Raw genomic sequence first — 15809 nt, forward strand, 5'->3', positions numbered from 1 at the left:
CGGCGGACAATCATTGCCTGTCGGTCATATTCAGGCACTAGCAAGATGATTGGGTATTCTGCCAACCCTCGGGACTCCCCAGCACAAGCAGGAAGCCTGGCACCCCGGCCTTGGGGCTCTCCCAGTAACTCCTGCTAGGAGCTGTGGACGGGCGGCCCCGGAGGTGGGCCCAGCTCTGCCTCTCCCCGGCCCTCGGCCCTCCCCCGGGTCTGCAGCCCTGGGCTTGAGCAAGGGGCTACTTCCCAGCCCCCTTCCCCCAGTGGGGGGGGGGGAGGGGGAGAGGGGTGCACAGGAGTGTTGGTGCAGGACTCTGCGTGTCACCCAAACTCCCCCAGTGCAGTGGGTCCCCAGGGACCCCCAGAAGCCGAGGGTCTTGTTTGGGGTGGGCTCTGAGGAGGCTGTGGTCCCCAGGGGTCTGGGGTGGTTCCCTGGCTCAGCAGAGCAGGGCCCCAGGAGGGTGGGCTCAGGTGGGCTTGGGGGAGGCCGCGCCACAGCATCTGGGGCGTCCCGGGGAGGCACGGCCCTGACACGCCAGCTGGCTTGGGCCCTAACGGTGTGGCGTGAGCAGCCCCTCTGGCCCCATAACAGGCCTCAGGCTCTGGCCTTTCCCCTCTGCCTGCTCCCCCCCAACCCCCGTTCAAGGCCCTTGGTGCCCCCACCAGAGAGGAGGGGGTGGATGTGGGCGTCAGCCCGGGAGCCGCCTCGGGTGCTCCGTGTGGGGCCTGCTGGTGACTCCCGGGGCCCGGCCCCTCGGGAAAGGGTGGCCCGAGCTGTGGTTCTGAAGCCAGGGGCCTCCCAGCTCCAGTGTGGGGAGACCTGGCCGCCTGGGTGTTCTTGGGGACAGGGTTGATGTGAACCCCTTCTTCTCGGCTGCCTCCCGACCCCTCATCGCTCCAGTCCTCCTGCTCTGGCCCTGGGCCCTGCACGCCTCTGCTGCCCCGGAATCCGTCTTCCTGCCCCTCCGTCTCAGCGCCCCTCTTCCGGGAAGCCCCCCGGCTCTGCCTCTCTCCAGCTGGGATCTCTGCTGCGGGGCCAGCGCCGGGGGCTGGGGCGCCCTGGCGGACGTGGGGGGAGTGCGAGCGGTCTCTGTCTCAGCCGTGCAGGAGGAGCGGCAGCGCGGCAAGGACCGGAGCGAGAGCGAGGTGGAGTCGACGAGCAGCGCCAACGAGGACATGCCGGTGGAGAAGATCCTGGAGGCCGAGCTGGCCGTCGAGCCCAAGACTGAGACGTATGTGGAGGCCAACATGGGGCTGAACCCCAGCTCGGTGAGTGCCGCTGCCCCCCTGGCCTCCTGCCGAGGGACTGTGGGCCCCGGCGAACGCCCCTGGGGAGGACCCATCTGCTGGGCCCGCCTGGGCGTTGCCTTTCCGATTCCTGGAATCAGAGCTGGGACTTTCCCCTTAACCTTCATGCTTCACGTGGTCTCTGGCCTGTCGTCCAGTGGGTGACGGGGACCCCGCATCCGGCCCAGGTTTGCGGGCAGCATTACTTCTAGACTTCATCTGTGTCTCCCCTGGGCCCTGGGCTCAGGGCTCAGGGCTCAGGCTCAGGGGCTGACCCTGAGGTCGTCCAGCCCACCCTGACTGTTCTCCCCCTGGCTCAGTGGCCCAGGTCCTCCCACCCCAACCCCAGGGCCTTTGCACATGCTGCCCCTGCCGACTCCTCAGGCTTCAGTCTCAGCTAAGGTGTCGCTTCCTCAGGGGGTCCTGCTCCTGCCAAGGTGGGCCTGGCCCTGTTAGGTGGGCTCGGCCCCCATCGTTCCCGCACGGCCCTGGCCCTGGCGCTGGCTCGGTGGTGTGTGTGAATTCCCCCTCATCGCCATGAGGCTGGGGTGGCACCGAGCTGCTCTTCACTGCCCACCTTCGGTCAGGCACAGCGACACCTCTGTGCGGCGGGCGCGCACACATGGCCCTCTGCCCCAGTCTAAGAGTGTGGGGGTCCCCTCTTACCTGCTCAGGAGGCTCCGGCAGGCTGAGGCCCCCAGTTCCCTGCACTCCGTGACCCCGTGACCCCCGGTAATGCGGCCTGGCCCATCTCTCCAGTCCCGGTGAGGGGAGGGAGGCAGCTGTGAGGGTTTCAAGCAGAAACCCATGTCGAGCAGAAACTCCAAAAATATCGGAGGCCCAGGAGGGCGGCCAGCGCCTAATTCTGCCGAGTCAGGGCGTCACTTGGAGAGAACAGATCTGGCACCTGGTCTCCCTGTGGTTTCGGTGGAAGGGGGTCGAGGCTGCAGATGGGCAGCTGGCGGCAGGCAGGGCGGCCGGCAGGGGGCGCCTGTGAGCCCACGCAGAGCGCGCCTGCGTCTGTGTGACCTCGCGGCTGGGGGCCACCATCTCCCGGGACGGACGGCCCTGCCGCTCGGGCTCAGGGAGCTCATGGAGCCGTGCTGTTGAGGTTGCTCGTTTAGTGGGAATCGAGGCTCAGAGACGTTAGGTGTTTGTGGAGGCCACACAGCTGGATGGAGCTGGATCCCCTCGCAGCCCCCGCCCCCCGAGGGACCCCCTCCAGGGCCCCCACCTTAGACCCCGTCACTCGATCACGTCAGCAAAGTCGCTTTGGCTGTCAGGCCCCAGCCCTGCGTCAGGCTCCGGGGACGCGGACGTGGCGTCTTTGGCGGCCGCCTCAGCCACGCCGGGTGGAGCGGGCCTGGTCTGGGCTGCGGTCTCTGCCTGCCACTCACTGCGGTGCCCCTCACCCAGCCCAACGACCCCGTCACCAACATCTGCCAGGCGGCCGACAAGCAGCTCTTCACGCTGGTGGAGTGGGCCAAGCGGATCCCGCACTTCTCCGAGCTGCCCCTGGACGACCAGGTCATCCTGCTGCGGGCCGGTGAGTGGCTGGCCTGGCCGGGCGGGGGTCACCCTGTCGCTGTGACAGGGCCTGGCCGGGCGGGGGGTCACCCTGTCGCTGTGACAGGGCCTGGCTGGGCGGGGGGGTGGTGGTCACCCTGTCGCTGTGACAGGGCCTGGCCAGGCAGGGGGTCACCCTGTCGCTGTGACAGGGCCTGGCCGGCCTGGGGGTCATCCTGTTGCTGTGACACGACAGGGCAGCCCTTCCTCTCCTGGGCCTCGGTTTCCCCGTCTGTGAAATGGGGCTAATGCTCGCTCTAGGACTGTGGTCGGGTCACATGGGATCCTCCATGTGATGTCAGCCAGAAGCCGCGGCGTGTGGCTGTGACCGTTTACTGCTCTTAGGGGCTGCCTGTTCCCCGTTGCCGGAGGCATGGAGACACTGAGCACAGACATGGTTTAAGGTTTTCTTCCTGTGCCGTCCCCCCCCCCCCTTTGCTGCCTGCTCTGGTTTCCCTGCCCGCGGGGAGAGCGCGGGTTGGCCTGCGGATCTAACGCGCCTTGTTTCAGACCCGTGGTTTACTGCGTGGGGCTCCACGTAGCGCAGGTTGACCTCTGAGAGTTTGCTGTTGGGACCAGACTGGCAGCTGCTGCTCCGGGGCCGCCCCAGAGAGGATGTGGGAGCTCTCCCAGCTGCTCTGTGGCCTGAGCTGTTCCATGGCCGTCCCAGAGAGAATGTGGGAGCTCTCCCAGCTGCTCCGTGGCCCGAGCTGTTCCGTGGCCGCCCCAGAGAGAATGTGGGAGCTCTCCCAGCTGCTCCATGGCCTGAGCTATTCCATGGCCGCCCCAGAGAGGATGTGGGAGCTCTCCCAGCTGCTCCATGGCCTGAGCTATTCCATGGCCGCCCCAGAGAGGATGTGGGAGCTCTCCCAGCTGCTCCATGGCCTGAGCTATTCCATGGCCGTCCCAGAGAGGATGTGGGAGCTCTCCCAGGTGCTCCATGGCCTGAGCTGTTCCATGGCCGTCCCAGAGAGGATGTGGGAGCTCTCCCAGGTGCTCCATGGCCTGAGCTGTTCCGTGGCCGTCCCAGAGAGGATGGTGGGAGCTCTCCCAGGTGCTCCATGGCCTGAGCTATTCCATGGCCATCCCAGAGAGGATGTGGGAGCTCTCCCAGGCACTCCGTGGCCTGAGCTATTCCATGGCCGCCCCAGAGAGGATGGTGGGAGCTCTCCCAGGTGCTCCATGGCACAAACATCCTGCATTTGCAAAAAGAGACTTCCCTGGCACACGTGTTTGTGAGGCCTTGCCAGGGCCTTTACCGTACCAATGTGCACTGCAGAAGAGAGCCATTTCCCAAACGTAGGTGCTCGGGAACCTCTTTTCAGGGGAACATTCATGGAGTTAGGGTTCCACGTAGCCCACTTGGGGACCCTAGCTTGGGTTCCCCTGGGGATGGTGTGGGACAGGTGGCTCGCGCTGCCTTTGAAGGGTTGGGAAGGGTTGGCTGGCGGCCCCGGAGACGCTGACGGATCGCTCGCCTCCCCCAGGCTGGAACGAGCTGCTCATCGCCTCCTTCTCGCACCGGTCCATCGCCGTGAAGGACGGGATCCTGCTCGCCACGGGGCTGCACGTGCACCGGAACAGCGCCCACAGCGCGGGGGTGGGCGCCATCTTCGACAGGTGGGTGGCCGCCGGGCAGCGTCACGTCCGGCGTGGCATTGGTTCTGTTCACGAAGGTTGGAGTTGGGGCGGAGAGGAAGGTGCAGGATGAAGGTTAGATCCCTCACGAGTCCAGCGTCGGGTCCTCGCGGCCGCGGCTAACGTGGTGCGTTTCCTTCCAGCTCTTTTTTAAATCCTGTGTGTGGGGAGGAAAGCTGCTCTAAAAAACACACGTTTTTATTGACTTCAGAGAGGAAGGGAGTGGGAGAGAGAGAGAAACATCCATGATGAGAGAGAATCGTTGATCAACTGCCTCCTGCACGTCTCATGCTGGGGATGGAGCCCGCAACCTGGGCGTGTGCCCTGACCAGGAACTGAACCGTGACCTCCTGGTTCATAGGTCAGTGCTCAACCACCGAGCCACGCTGGCCGGGCCACCGCTGCACTTTGTAACAAGCAGAAGTGGGTTCCTCTGTAGGCGCGGGTTCCCTGTGCCCGTTAAGACAGTGTGTGCTGTACCCGAGTGCAGCGCGGCCCACGTGTGCCCTGAGAAGGGCCTGCCCCTGACCGGCCGGCTGGGTCTCAGCTGTGGTTCCTGGCCCCCCAGTGGAGCCTGGGCTGCACCGTCTACCTGGGCCCCATCTCTGCTGCCCACCCTTGCCCACAAGCCCTTGGACCAGAGGCCACATGATGTCAGACACACTCTCTCCCACCTGCCCCCCTGGGTCTTTTTCCAGCTGCAAGAATGCCCCCCCCCAAATCCCCCCCACCAGCCCGCAGACCCCAGGCTCCTGGGGCCACAGGGAAAGGCAGGGGCTCCTGGCGGCTGTCCAGGCCCCACCTGGACCACTTCCCTTTGCTCCCCGTGGCCAGCTCCCACCACTCGCCACTTCCTGGATATGCTGTCAGGGTGGGGCTGATGCGGTTGGGGAGCCCGGGCCGGGTGGGAGGCCGTAGCTGGTTGCGGGGTCAGGACACTGCCACTCGGGGACCAGGACACGAGGCTGGGTCAGTTCTCCCACAGGGTTCTGGGGCAGCTCTCTGTTCCCGTGAGGCTGGTGGGTGGCTCTGCGTGGAAATACGTGTCTGGTGAGGAGGGGAACAGGCCCCTCTGAGTGAGGCAGGGCCTCGGGCGGCCCGTCCTTCCCTGGACTGGGGGTGCGGGTGATGCTGGCGCCCCAGCGTGTGCCTCAGGCTGCCCGCGCCCGCCGTCTGCAGCTCAGTACCGGTGGCCCTGGGCCTGGCCCCGTGTCCAGGTCCCTGGCTCGTCTTGGCTCGGCCGTCACAGGGTCCGAGAGGGGGAGTTGTGGGAGCCCCAGGTTTCCAGAGTAAAGCCCACGTGCAGACCCTCCGGGCAAAGCGGGGAGCCCGTGGGGGGAGGGACCGGCCTGGCGTGGTGGACGTCGGGCCTGGGCCGGGCAGCTGAAGCTTGACCTTCTCAGCTGTCCTCTGGGGCCACGTGGGCTCCCCGAGTCCTGTGGGTGTTTCTGGGGGCCCAGTGTGGGCACAGTCTGACGTGGCCTTGGCGTTCACCCGCCTCCTCGCAGGGTCCTGACGGAGCTGGTGTCCAAGATGCGGGACATGCACATGGACAAGACGGAGCTGGGCTGCCTGCGCGCCATCGTGCTCTTCAACCCGGGTACGGCCCTGCGGGCCCGCCCCAGCCACGGCGCCCACAGCCACGGTGCCCACACTCTGCTGCCCACAGCCACGACACCCCCCAGCCACGGCGCCCCAGCCACGGCGCCCACACTCTGCTGCCCCAGCCACGGTGCCCACAGCCACAGCACCCCCAGCCACAGCGCCCACAGCCTCCCGCTGCCCCCGCCCCAGTGCCCCCATTGCTGCCCCCCAGCCATGGTGCCCCCAACCACAGCACCCTCCATCCTGCTTCCCCCCACCCCGCTGCCCCCCACCCCAGTGCCCCAGCCACGGTGCCTCCAGTTACCATGGGGCCCGGCCGGGACGCCCCCTCCTCTGGCCCATGTGAGGGTCACACGAGGTGGTGTCCATGGCTTCCAGGAGGTGTCCTGGGGGACAGGCCTGTCCCGCGTCCCCTGAGCCAGCCTGCCCCCACCTCCCGTGCTGCCCGAGTGCACGGGTCCCAGGCAGCTTCGGGGAGGGGCTCTGACCTGCGGCCCCTTCCTCCTCAGACTCCAAGGGGCTCTCGAACCCGGCCGAGGTGGAGGCGCTGCGGGAGAAGGTGTACGCGTCCCTGGAGGCGTACTGCAAGCACAAGTACCCGGAGCAGCCGGGCAGGTGAGCCGCCCCTGCCTGCCCCCGCAGGGCGCCCCCGGGCACTGCTGTGTGATGAGAAGGTGGCCCCTCCTGGGTGGAGGGCAGCCCGGGGACACCTGGTGTGTCCGGAGCGAGGACGGGCCTCCGGGCCCAGTGCAAACACACTCACATACCTTTCTGTAGCCCCACCAGGAAGATGGGCCCGTGCACGCCAGCACGCAGTAGGTGCTTGTCTGTAGAGAGCGTAGAGAAGGCCGTGCTTCCCCCACCCCCAAGGGAACCACTAGAGGCAGGGCCTTGGTGCTCACCCTGGCAGGGACAGACTCCAGCGCATAGTAGGTGCTTTGTAAACACATGCAGAGTCGATAGATGGGATGGTCTTGGATCGTCTCATTTCCAGGTCCGTGGTGCTGGGGCACAGTCGGTGTCAGGAGAAGGAAGGGGCTAACTCTGTCCCGGTCGTACCCCCTCCCTCCAAAAGGCCACTCCTGGTGGGGGTCCTGGGCAGGCCTCCCTCTCCCGCCCGCCGGCTGGCGCGCACACGGTTAACCGTGGCCGAGCCCTGGCCCCATCTGGTTTGGTTTAAGTGGAGCTTCCCGGATGGAGCGGCAGCCCCTGCTTTTCCTGGCGCCCCGCCGCAGCCGCCCGCCAGCTCAGCAGAACGGCTCGCCCTCTGGCCCCGCTCCAGCCTCGGGGGCCGCATGTTTTGCCTAGAAAATGCGGGCTGTGTGGCAGCCAACCACAGGGCTTTCGCCCCCAAATACGTCGTGACGGAGTTGTGAGGTCCCCCAGCCCTGCAGCCCCTCGAGGTCCGAGTGGAGACCGGGCAGCACATGGAGGGGCCGGGCCAGCGTGGGTGTCCCTGCAGGGACATTCGGCCCAGTTGGCCGAGCCTGACGGTTCTCCTCTCAGAACCCCCCAACTTCTGCCCCCCATCTGGGACTCAGACTCCCAGGCCGGGCAGGGCCTGTTCCAGCAGAGCTGCTTCTGGGGGAGGGTGGGCCTGGCGGGGGCACGGTGGGCCTGGCGGGGGGCACGGGTGGGTCTTCCCAGCTCAGGACCAGCTCCTCCGCCTCAGGCCCCCTCTGCACCCAGCGGCCTTGCTGTCGCTCAGCTCTCTCTCCTGCTGTGAAGCCCTGCTGGGCGCCTCTTGCCCTTGGGGAAAGCCCGTGTTCTGAACTCCCCGCACAGCCCTAGTCGGCTGCCCGGCCTGGCTACTGGCCCTTCACCCCGGGTTTCTGTCCCACCTGGGCTCCTGTCTCTGTGCCCTGCAGCCCCGTTTCCTCCGCCCAAGGGCCCCCCTTACCCCCCTAAGCTCAGCGCAGGCAGGTCTCATGCAGGTTTGGGGGATCGGGCCTGAGAGTCGGTGCTGTCCCGGGAGGCAGCCAGGCACAGGCGGAGGGGGTGACCCCGCACTCACGTCCACTGCCCCACAGGTTCGCCAAGCTGCTGCTCCGCCTGCCGGCGCTGCGCTCCATCGGCCTCAAGTGCCTGGAGCACCTCTTCTTCTTCAAGCTCATCGGGGACACGCCCATCGACACCTTCCTCATGGAGATGCTGGAAGCCCCGCACCAAATGACTTAGGCCCGGCCGCCCCCGCCAGCCGCTCTCCTCGGCCGAGCCCCGTCCCTGCCCCTCTCTGCCCGGCCTGTGTGGACTTCGGGGTGCAGCCTGTCACTGCTAAGCCTAAGAGATGTGTTGCCCCCCCTCACTGTCAGTGCTGCTTGTCTTTGGACCCAGCAGGGCACTGCTTTCCCAGGGCGGCGGCCGGAGCGGCAAGAACTCTCATGGCCCCAGCGGCCATCAGCTCCCGGGAGCTCGGGGCGGCTCACGGCCTCGGGCCCTGTCCCCGGGCAGCAGGCGGGAGGGTGGCGTGGGGGGGGGGGGTTTCTGAGTCTTCCCTCTCTCCCGGTTGGAGTGCTGGGCCCCGCCCCACGATGATGGGGGGCGCAGGTGGGGCTGGTGTGTCCTTGCAGAGGACCCCCTCCCGGATGACGAGGGGCTCTGGGCGGGCGGGCTTCTCTGTCAGTGAAGGGGAGCAGCCCCTTTTCCAAAGATGACTGTGGGGTCCCCGAGCCCATGCCGGGGGCTGTCCTCGCGGGACTTGGGGTCACCCCGAGGCTGCAGGGACGAGGGTTGCCCGCCCACCTGTCTTCTCTTTGCATTGTTTCAGCTTCGCCCCTGCCCCCCGTGGCCGCCTGACCTGGGGTGACCAGATGGGGTTCCCGGTCTCTGCTTGATCCCAGATCGTCTCAGTCTGTGCGGAGGCCCAGGCTGGCCTCATACCTACGGCTCTGCTGTCCACCCTCTCCTGGGCAGAGGTTGCCCCCGGGGGGCCCGCAGGGATGCGAGGGGAGGAGGCTGCCTTCCCGGAGGGTCTCCATCCTTTGGGGAGCCCGGGGACCTGGGGGCCCGGAGCCGTAGGAGGGGCAGGTGGGGCCGTGGCTGGAGCTCCCGGGAGAGGCGCCTGTTCTGACTGCAAGGCTCAGAGTCGGGGACCCCTGGGCACCAGGCGCTCCGCACAGCTCGACGCCCCTGGGAGCAGCCAGCTGGCCTGGGAGTGGGGCAGGTGTGGGGACCCCATCTGACAGTCCTCTGGGTGGAGGCGCCCCGCTCAGCAGCGTTCGGACCCAGCCCAGGCGGTGGCGCTCGGGGCCTGCAGGGGGGGGCTTGCGGGTTGAACTGGCCTCGTGGATGGTCACCCCTCCCTCTGGTCCGTGCTGCCCATTCTCATGCCCACACCCCACGGACCCAGCACTGAGCAGAGGGGGGAGATGGGGGTCCTGCCTGCTCAGCCCCAGGGCGTGTCTGTGATGGCAGCGTCCCTCCTGCCGCCCCCACCAGCAGCCCTGGGCCGGGTGTGTGTCCGGAGGGCTGCCTTCCCCAGTCACCCGGGGGTGCAGGGTGCCTGGGCAGGGCTGGGCGGGAAGAGGAGGGCCCTCGGGGAACTCAGTCCATTCTTTGCCTCCCGGAGCCCCCCACCCGGGCTGAGCTGGAGGCCCCTGGCCGAGGCCGCCTGCCCCGGGCACTCCTGTGAGGGGTGCCATGGCCTGCCCACCGCCCTGGTGCCTTCTGCAGCCAGACGCACCCCGTCGCCCATGCCCAGCTCCCTCCTGCTCCTCTGGCCTCTTGGGGACATGGGGGCCCTCTGGTGGGGGTTGGCTTCTTGGGGACGTCACTGTTACCAGCTGGCAGCCCGCAGAGCCCTGAGGCCGCCAGGCCACCACCTCCCTTAGGCGGAAGCGCCCCTGGCCCGCTCAGCCCCCGCAGCCCTGCCCGCACCAGCGTCCCTGTGGCTGCGCTTCCTGCTCCCAGTGCCGCCTGCGAGGCGGGGAGCGGCCGCCCCGCGGTAGAGGTAGAGCTCGTTTACCCAGGTCTCCAGCAGCTCACCAGCCTGGCTCAGTTACGGTGATTCTTGGTAATTATTATCCTATTGGTGGGACAATCTTTAATTTTCTAAAGATAGCATAACATCAGCGCGTTCGCCGCCCGTGCTGCCCCGCACGGCCGCTGGACACCGCCCAGGCCCGGCAGCTGGCGCCTCGGGCCAGGGCCGCAGCAGCGTCGCCTCCCGCCGAGGCCCGAGATGCCCACGTCCTGTGCGTGGAAGGTGTTGGCACCGCCAGCCTGCCCCGCCCCAGCCCCTGGGAAGCGGCCTGCGGGACATTCACCGAGACGGCCCCACATCTGCTGCCATCACCTGGAAGCGCGGCCCCCGGGTGTCCCCCGTCTCGGCGTTCCCACAGGAGGCAGGCGGCAGCCGGTGCAGGGACCAGGCCGGGCCCCCTGCAGGGCCCTGGGAGGCCTGGCTGGCTGGGCAGCGACTGGGTACCGGCTGATGTTGTCCCCATCACGGAACTCGGGTGCGTGGCCTGGCCCCTGCCCGCGGGAGGGTGGCGGACGACGTGTGTGCCGGCGAGAACCGCCCGGAGCTGACGCCGCCCGCGGACATGGGCGGTGCCCGCCGTGTCCTGTTTGTTTTAATTGAGACTCCCGTCCATTTGCTTCGTGTGAGCAAGTCCCTGAGGACCCTCTGGTGACCGGGTTTGACTGACTCCAGGCCAGGACGTGCATCTATTTTAAGATGCTTTGGCGCCGACAGCGCCGGCCGGTCCCACCCTTAGCCATGCCTTAGCCGGGACGCGAGCTGCCGCTCCAGAGGTGAATGAAGAGAGAGGAAGCTAAGAGAAGTGTCTAAGCAGCGGGAAAGGTGAAAAAAATCTATTTTTGTACAAATGTAATTTTATCGTCACGTAAACTTGCTGATACGCGGGAGGGGCTTGCTCTGTTTCTGCCCGGACCGCGAGGCGGCCCTGCAGGGAGCGCTGGCGGGAGCCGAGCAGAGGGGCGGTGATGCGGCTCGGGCTTCGTGGCCTTGGTGGCACCCCTGCCGGGACCCGCCCTGCCCGGGGACCGGCCTGCACGCACGGGGCTGTCCCTGCTGCCGCGCCTCCCGTGCGCCGACTGTGAAACTGCTTCCGACGGACTGTTCTGCAGCGCTAGCCGCGGGCCGGGTGTGCGAATCGTGGAAAAGAAAGAGACAGAAGCATGGGAGGAGGAACAAAACATGAGCGTTTAAAACACACCCTCGTCCTCCAGGCCTCGTTTGTTCTGCTGGGTGTCCTGTTTGGGTCTGGACGTCGGCCGGCCGCACAAGGGGGTTCCGGGGCTTTCTGCCACCCGGGGGGCGGGGGCGAGCGGCCATCCTCAGTCTGACCCTGCCAGGCCGGGCAAGGCACGGCAGCGGGACCCACCGGCCGTCTGGCTGCCCACAGACGCCTGGATGACGCCCGTCCGCTCCTTCCTGTGTGACAAGTGCCCTTCGGTCCTCGCTGTCCGGCCTGGGCTGGACCAAGCCCTCCTGTGTCTCGTCTAGCAGGCCCCTCGGGGGAGGCCCTGGGCAACCCAGACAGATGGCGCCTCGGGGGAGGCCCTGGGCAACCCAGACAGATGGCGCTGAGGGCGAGAGCCACTCCCAGCCAGGAGGGGTAGGCCTTATAAGGGCCTGAGAGGCAGGGCTCCCCTGACATCCCCCCCACAATGGGCTCACACACTCAACCGTGTACACACCCTCACACACACACACACACACACACACTGAAATGCACGACATTCACGCTCATTTACGACACCTCCCAGACACGTGGACTGTGGCTGGTGGGAAGTGGTGGGGGCGGAGGGGCCTTGGCAAGCTCACAGCAGGACTGGCCAGGCCCCTGCAGAGCTGGCCACCACACCCACAATCTCCTTCCCGGGGGGTATGGGGTGGTGGCCCCACCTGCCTCCGAGCTGCTCTCTGGGCCCCCGACGGCCTGGACGGTGGTGCCCGAGGGACCCGGAGCCACAGGAACGGTCCGCCGTCTACTTAAGACCCGTGGCCAAGCCCGCTGCGGAGTGCCCGGGCCGGTGGGTCCTCGTGCCCGCCCCTGGTCAGGGCCCTGGCCTCGCCCGTGGAACCCATCCGGGACCTCCTGGACTGTGGTGGGTGTGGGAGCCCAGGGGGGCGGGAGGGCGCCGTCTGAGGCCCTGGCCCTGCTCCCCCCAGCACAGCCCCCCACTGGCCTCTGGGCCCTGCTGGGAGCGGCTCACAGGTACCAGCCAGGGGTCCCTTCTTGAGGGGCCTGGAGAATTTGGGGGCTGCCTCCTGCTTGAGGGACCCTGTTCTGCCGTCCACATGCCCAAACCCTGTGTGGGACACTGGGCCCCCACGGTCCGCTCCCTGAGCCCTGGGCATGGCCTCCAGGGCGTGAGTGAGCCCCGCGGGGGGACCTCAGCAGGGTGGGGAGCAGAGGGGGGCTGGTGTGGGTGTCCCCTGCGGAGAGCGGGCTGGGCAAGGAGAGGCCGCCGGGCCCGGGAGTCCGGGAGCAGGAGGTCCCTGAGGCCCCGCCCTTGGTGCTGGGAGGACAGAGCCTCGAGCAGGGCCTGGGTCAGGGGCGCCTGTCTGACCGTTAGGGGTGGCCCAGGCCAGAGCAGGATGGTGGCCGAGAGGCTCTTGGGGAGCTCACCTGGACGGCGTGCTCACCTGGGGGAGGGGCCAGGAGGGTGTCCAGGTAGCAGGGCTCACACCTCTTCCTGCGGGGAGCTCACCCGGAGGCCACCCCTCAGGCCGCCCTGAGCCTTGCCAGGCAGCCTGGCCTCGGGCTCCCTGCTGCCTCCGGTCGCCGTGGTGATGCCTGCCCAGGGTGGTCCCCGGGACCAGGGGCGCTGAGCTCGAGGCGGTGACAGCGGAGTCGCAGGGTTTGGGGTTTGTAACCTGAGCGCTGAGGCTGGGGTGGGGGCACCCACATATCCAAGGCCCTGCTGGGTGCCAGGGGCCCAGTGCCAGGCAAGGGCCGGCCTTGCCATCGGCCAGCAGGAAGGGCATGCGTGGCAAAGGGGCATCAGAGGGCTGGGGAGGCCCTGGGAACGGGCGGAGGACACCGTCAGGAGTGGGCGCCATGGCTGGGGCAGCAGCCTTCAGAGGGGAGGCCCAGTGGAGGTGGCCGGAGTCCCGGACCTCAGGCCGGAGGGGCGGAGCGTGCAGGGCGTCTGAAGGGCCCACGTGAAGACCTCAGTCCCATCTGATCCAAACCCGGGGCTCCCGTGGGGCGGGGACCGACCCTGACCCCGGCCAGGACGGGGCGGCTGCTGCCCTCGTGTTGTGGGCCTGGCAGCACTCCCACGCCTGGCACGGAGCCTGAGGAGTGCCAGCCCCGCCCAGGGGGCATCCAGCCGCTGCGACCTGTTGGACCGGCCATTCAATCTAACATCGCCCCCCCCCCCCTCTTCAGCAGCAGAACCTTCTACATGGACGCCCAGGGAGAACCCAGGGCAGGCGGGAGGGGCCTAGCCCCCGGTCGCCCCCCCGCCCCCAGCTCCCTGGGAGGAGTCCTGTCTTGGGGTGGGCAGCCCCCAGCCCCTGTATGTTTTCTTTTAAATATTGTTTTTCTTTTTAATATGTTTTTATTGATTTCAGAGAGGAAGGGAGAGGGAGAGAGAGATAGAAACATCAATGATGAGAATCATTGATCGGCTGCCTCCTGCACGCCCCCTACTGGGATGGAGCCTGCAAACCAGGGCATGTGCCCTTGACTTGGAATTGAACTGTGACCTCCTGGGTCATAGGTCGATGCTCAACCACTGAACCACGTGGCCGGGCACCAACCCCTTGGTTTTGATGGACCCCCAGGCTGCCGGGTAGGGGGGTGCACCGGGTCCCTCAGAGCAGCTCTAGGGGAGCTGGCCAGCCCGAGGCAGCACTGCCCTCTGCTGGTGACACTGGTGCAGAGCCCACCCTGACCCCGTCCTGTCCCTTCCTGTCCCTTCCCGTCAGTGGGGTCTCCCGCAGCCCTACTGCAGGGGGCTAACTCCCTGAACATTAGAGTCACCGGGGCTCCAGGGACCCTGACCCCCAGGCCGTCCCCGGCTGGTTAAGTCAGGGGGGCGTGGGAATGAGCGGCTGTGCGCGGAGGCGAGGGAGCCGAAGGGAGGCCAGTTGACGAAGCTGTTCCCCGGGACTTGGGCTCACGACTGAGCTGCCGCATCCGGGTCCCTGGGAAGGGCTCCAGGGAACGGCGGGTCGAGGGCGGGGCAGGAGGAGCTTCTGGCGGGGCCTGGAAGCGAGACCAGGAGACCAGCAGGAGCACAGCAATGGGGTCGCCCCCGGGACACAGGCCGCAGCCGACCGACCGACCGACCAACGCGGGGACAGCGGCGCTGGGAGGGACTAACTCAGGTCGCGTCGGATGATAACTCGAAGGATCACGTAAACACACGGAGGAAGTGCAGGGAGCCAGCAGAGGGGCCTCAGAGCGGAGAAGCCAGGGGCCAGGTCGGCAGCAGCAGTGATGAGCCACGGTGACAGCACAGGCCCTGATGGCGGCGGTGACAGGCGCCCCCTCTGTGGTCTCCTGCCCCCAAGCCCGCCCCAGTTTGACTGCAGGAAACGTGCCCGACAAGCCCCAGGTGAGGACATTCCACGCCACGCCACGTCCTGAGACGGGCAGGAGGGCGGAGACACGGACGGGACACGGAGCAGGCTGCCCCACGCCCACGTGCGGCGGGTACAACTCGGGAGGGATCTCCGTGGTCCCCGCCCCGGAGCCCTGGCTGGGGCTGAGACCCCTCACGGCTCCCGACCGGGACGGTGGCTCAGCCTTTCCGTATTTTTTCAGTTTTCTTTTCTTTTTTTACTTGAGCTGGGCTTGGAGGTGCCCAGGGGGGAGGAGATGGTGGGCAGGACTGGGATCTGGTGCCAGGAGGGGGTGATAGGCGACCTGCTGCCTGACTGGCTCTCCTCCCTCTCCCCTCCCTCTCTCCCCTCCCCTCCCTCCCTCCAAGGTTAGGCTCACTAACGAGGTCATTGTTGCTATGCCCGAGCCTCGGTTTGCCCAGGAGTGAAGGCCTGTGGGGATGGGAATGACCCCAAGCACAGGACCGCCTGTGGCCAGTGTGCGCTGCCTCCACAGCTCAGTCTGCAAGGCCCCGCAGGTCAGCCGGGCAGGAGCCGCCTGGTCCCCAAAACACAGGGAGACTGCAGGCGGGGCCAGGCTGTCGGCGCCCCTGTTCGCCACCAGAGGGCAGCATCGCCTCGCTGAGCGCAATCCGCCGCCGAGTCTGGTGGCCTCTGCTGATTGGCTAACCCCTGCCGTCTCCCTGGCAACCGCCTCCTCCCTCTCCCTGCGCTCCGCCCGCCGCCAGGGGCCTGTGCGATGCGCGGCAGCTGCCCAGCCGCCCTGTCCCCGCGCCTGGGCCCCGGACCCAGGACCAGCCCCGCGGCGGCAGCAGCCGGGGGCCCCTCCCAGCTTCCCTGCTTGCACCGGGGCCGAGGAGCCCTCCGTGCCCGTCTTTCCCACTTTCTGCCCGAAACCGAGGGAGGGACAGAGGGTGAGCTCGCATCCATGTGCGCAGGCAGAGAAGCCGGGGACCGCCCGGCCCCCACAGTGTCCCTGCGTCCCCTCACTCCCGGGGGACGGCCTCCGGAGTTCACCCGAGGTGGCCTTGGGGGCCCTTGACCTGAAGTCAGCGAGGGAAAGGTGTCTGTCCCTTCCTGTCCCAGCACACGGCCGGCAGCCTTCTTCCCAGGAGGCCCTGCGGGACGTGTTCAGACCCTTCATGCATGTTGCTGGGGGTCCCTGGGCCCTG

At 67.6% G+C, this 15809-nt stretch overlaps 1 protein-coding gene across 1 annotated transcript in view; it reads left to right on the forward strand.

Annotated features, from left to right (window-relative positions):
* Window positions 1–11271, forward strand: part of RXRA (retinoid X receptor alpha) — a 22291-nt gene extending 11020 nt beyond the window's left edge. The window contains exons 4-9 of the mRNA XM_006108401.2: window positions 1096–1265; window positions 2700–2829; window positions 4337–4469; window positions 5996–6087; window positions 6602–6707; window positions 8123–11271. Coding sequence (XP_006108463.1) covers window positions 1096–1265; window positions 2700–2829; window positions 4337–4469; window positions 5996–6087; window positions 6602–6707; window positions 8123–8270 — 779 coding nt within the window. The 3' untranslated portion in view covers window positions 8271–11271. The remainder of the gene's footprint in view (window positions 1–1095; window positions 1266–2699; window positions 2830–4336; window positions 4470–5995; window positions 6088–6601; window positions 6708–8122) is intronic.
* Window positions 11272–15809: the final 4538 nt, after the last annotated feature.

Source organism: Myotis lucifugus, unplaced genomic scaffold, assembly GCF_000147115.1.
Source record: "Myotis lucifugus unplaced genomic scaffold, Myoluc2.0 scaffold_2226, whole genome shotgun sequence".
Taxonomy (NCBI): domain Eukaryota; kingdom Metazoa; phylum Chordata; class Mammalia; order Chiroptera; family Vespertilionidae; genus Myotis; species Myotis lucifugus.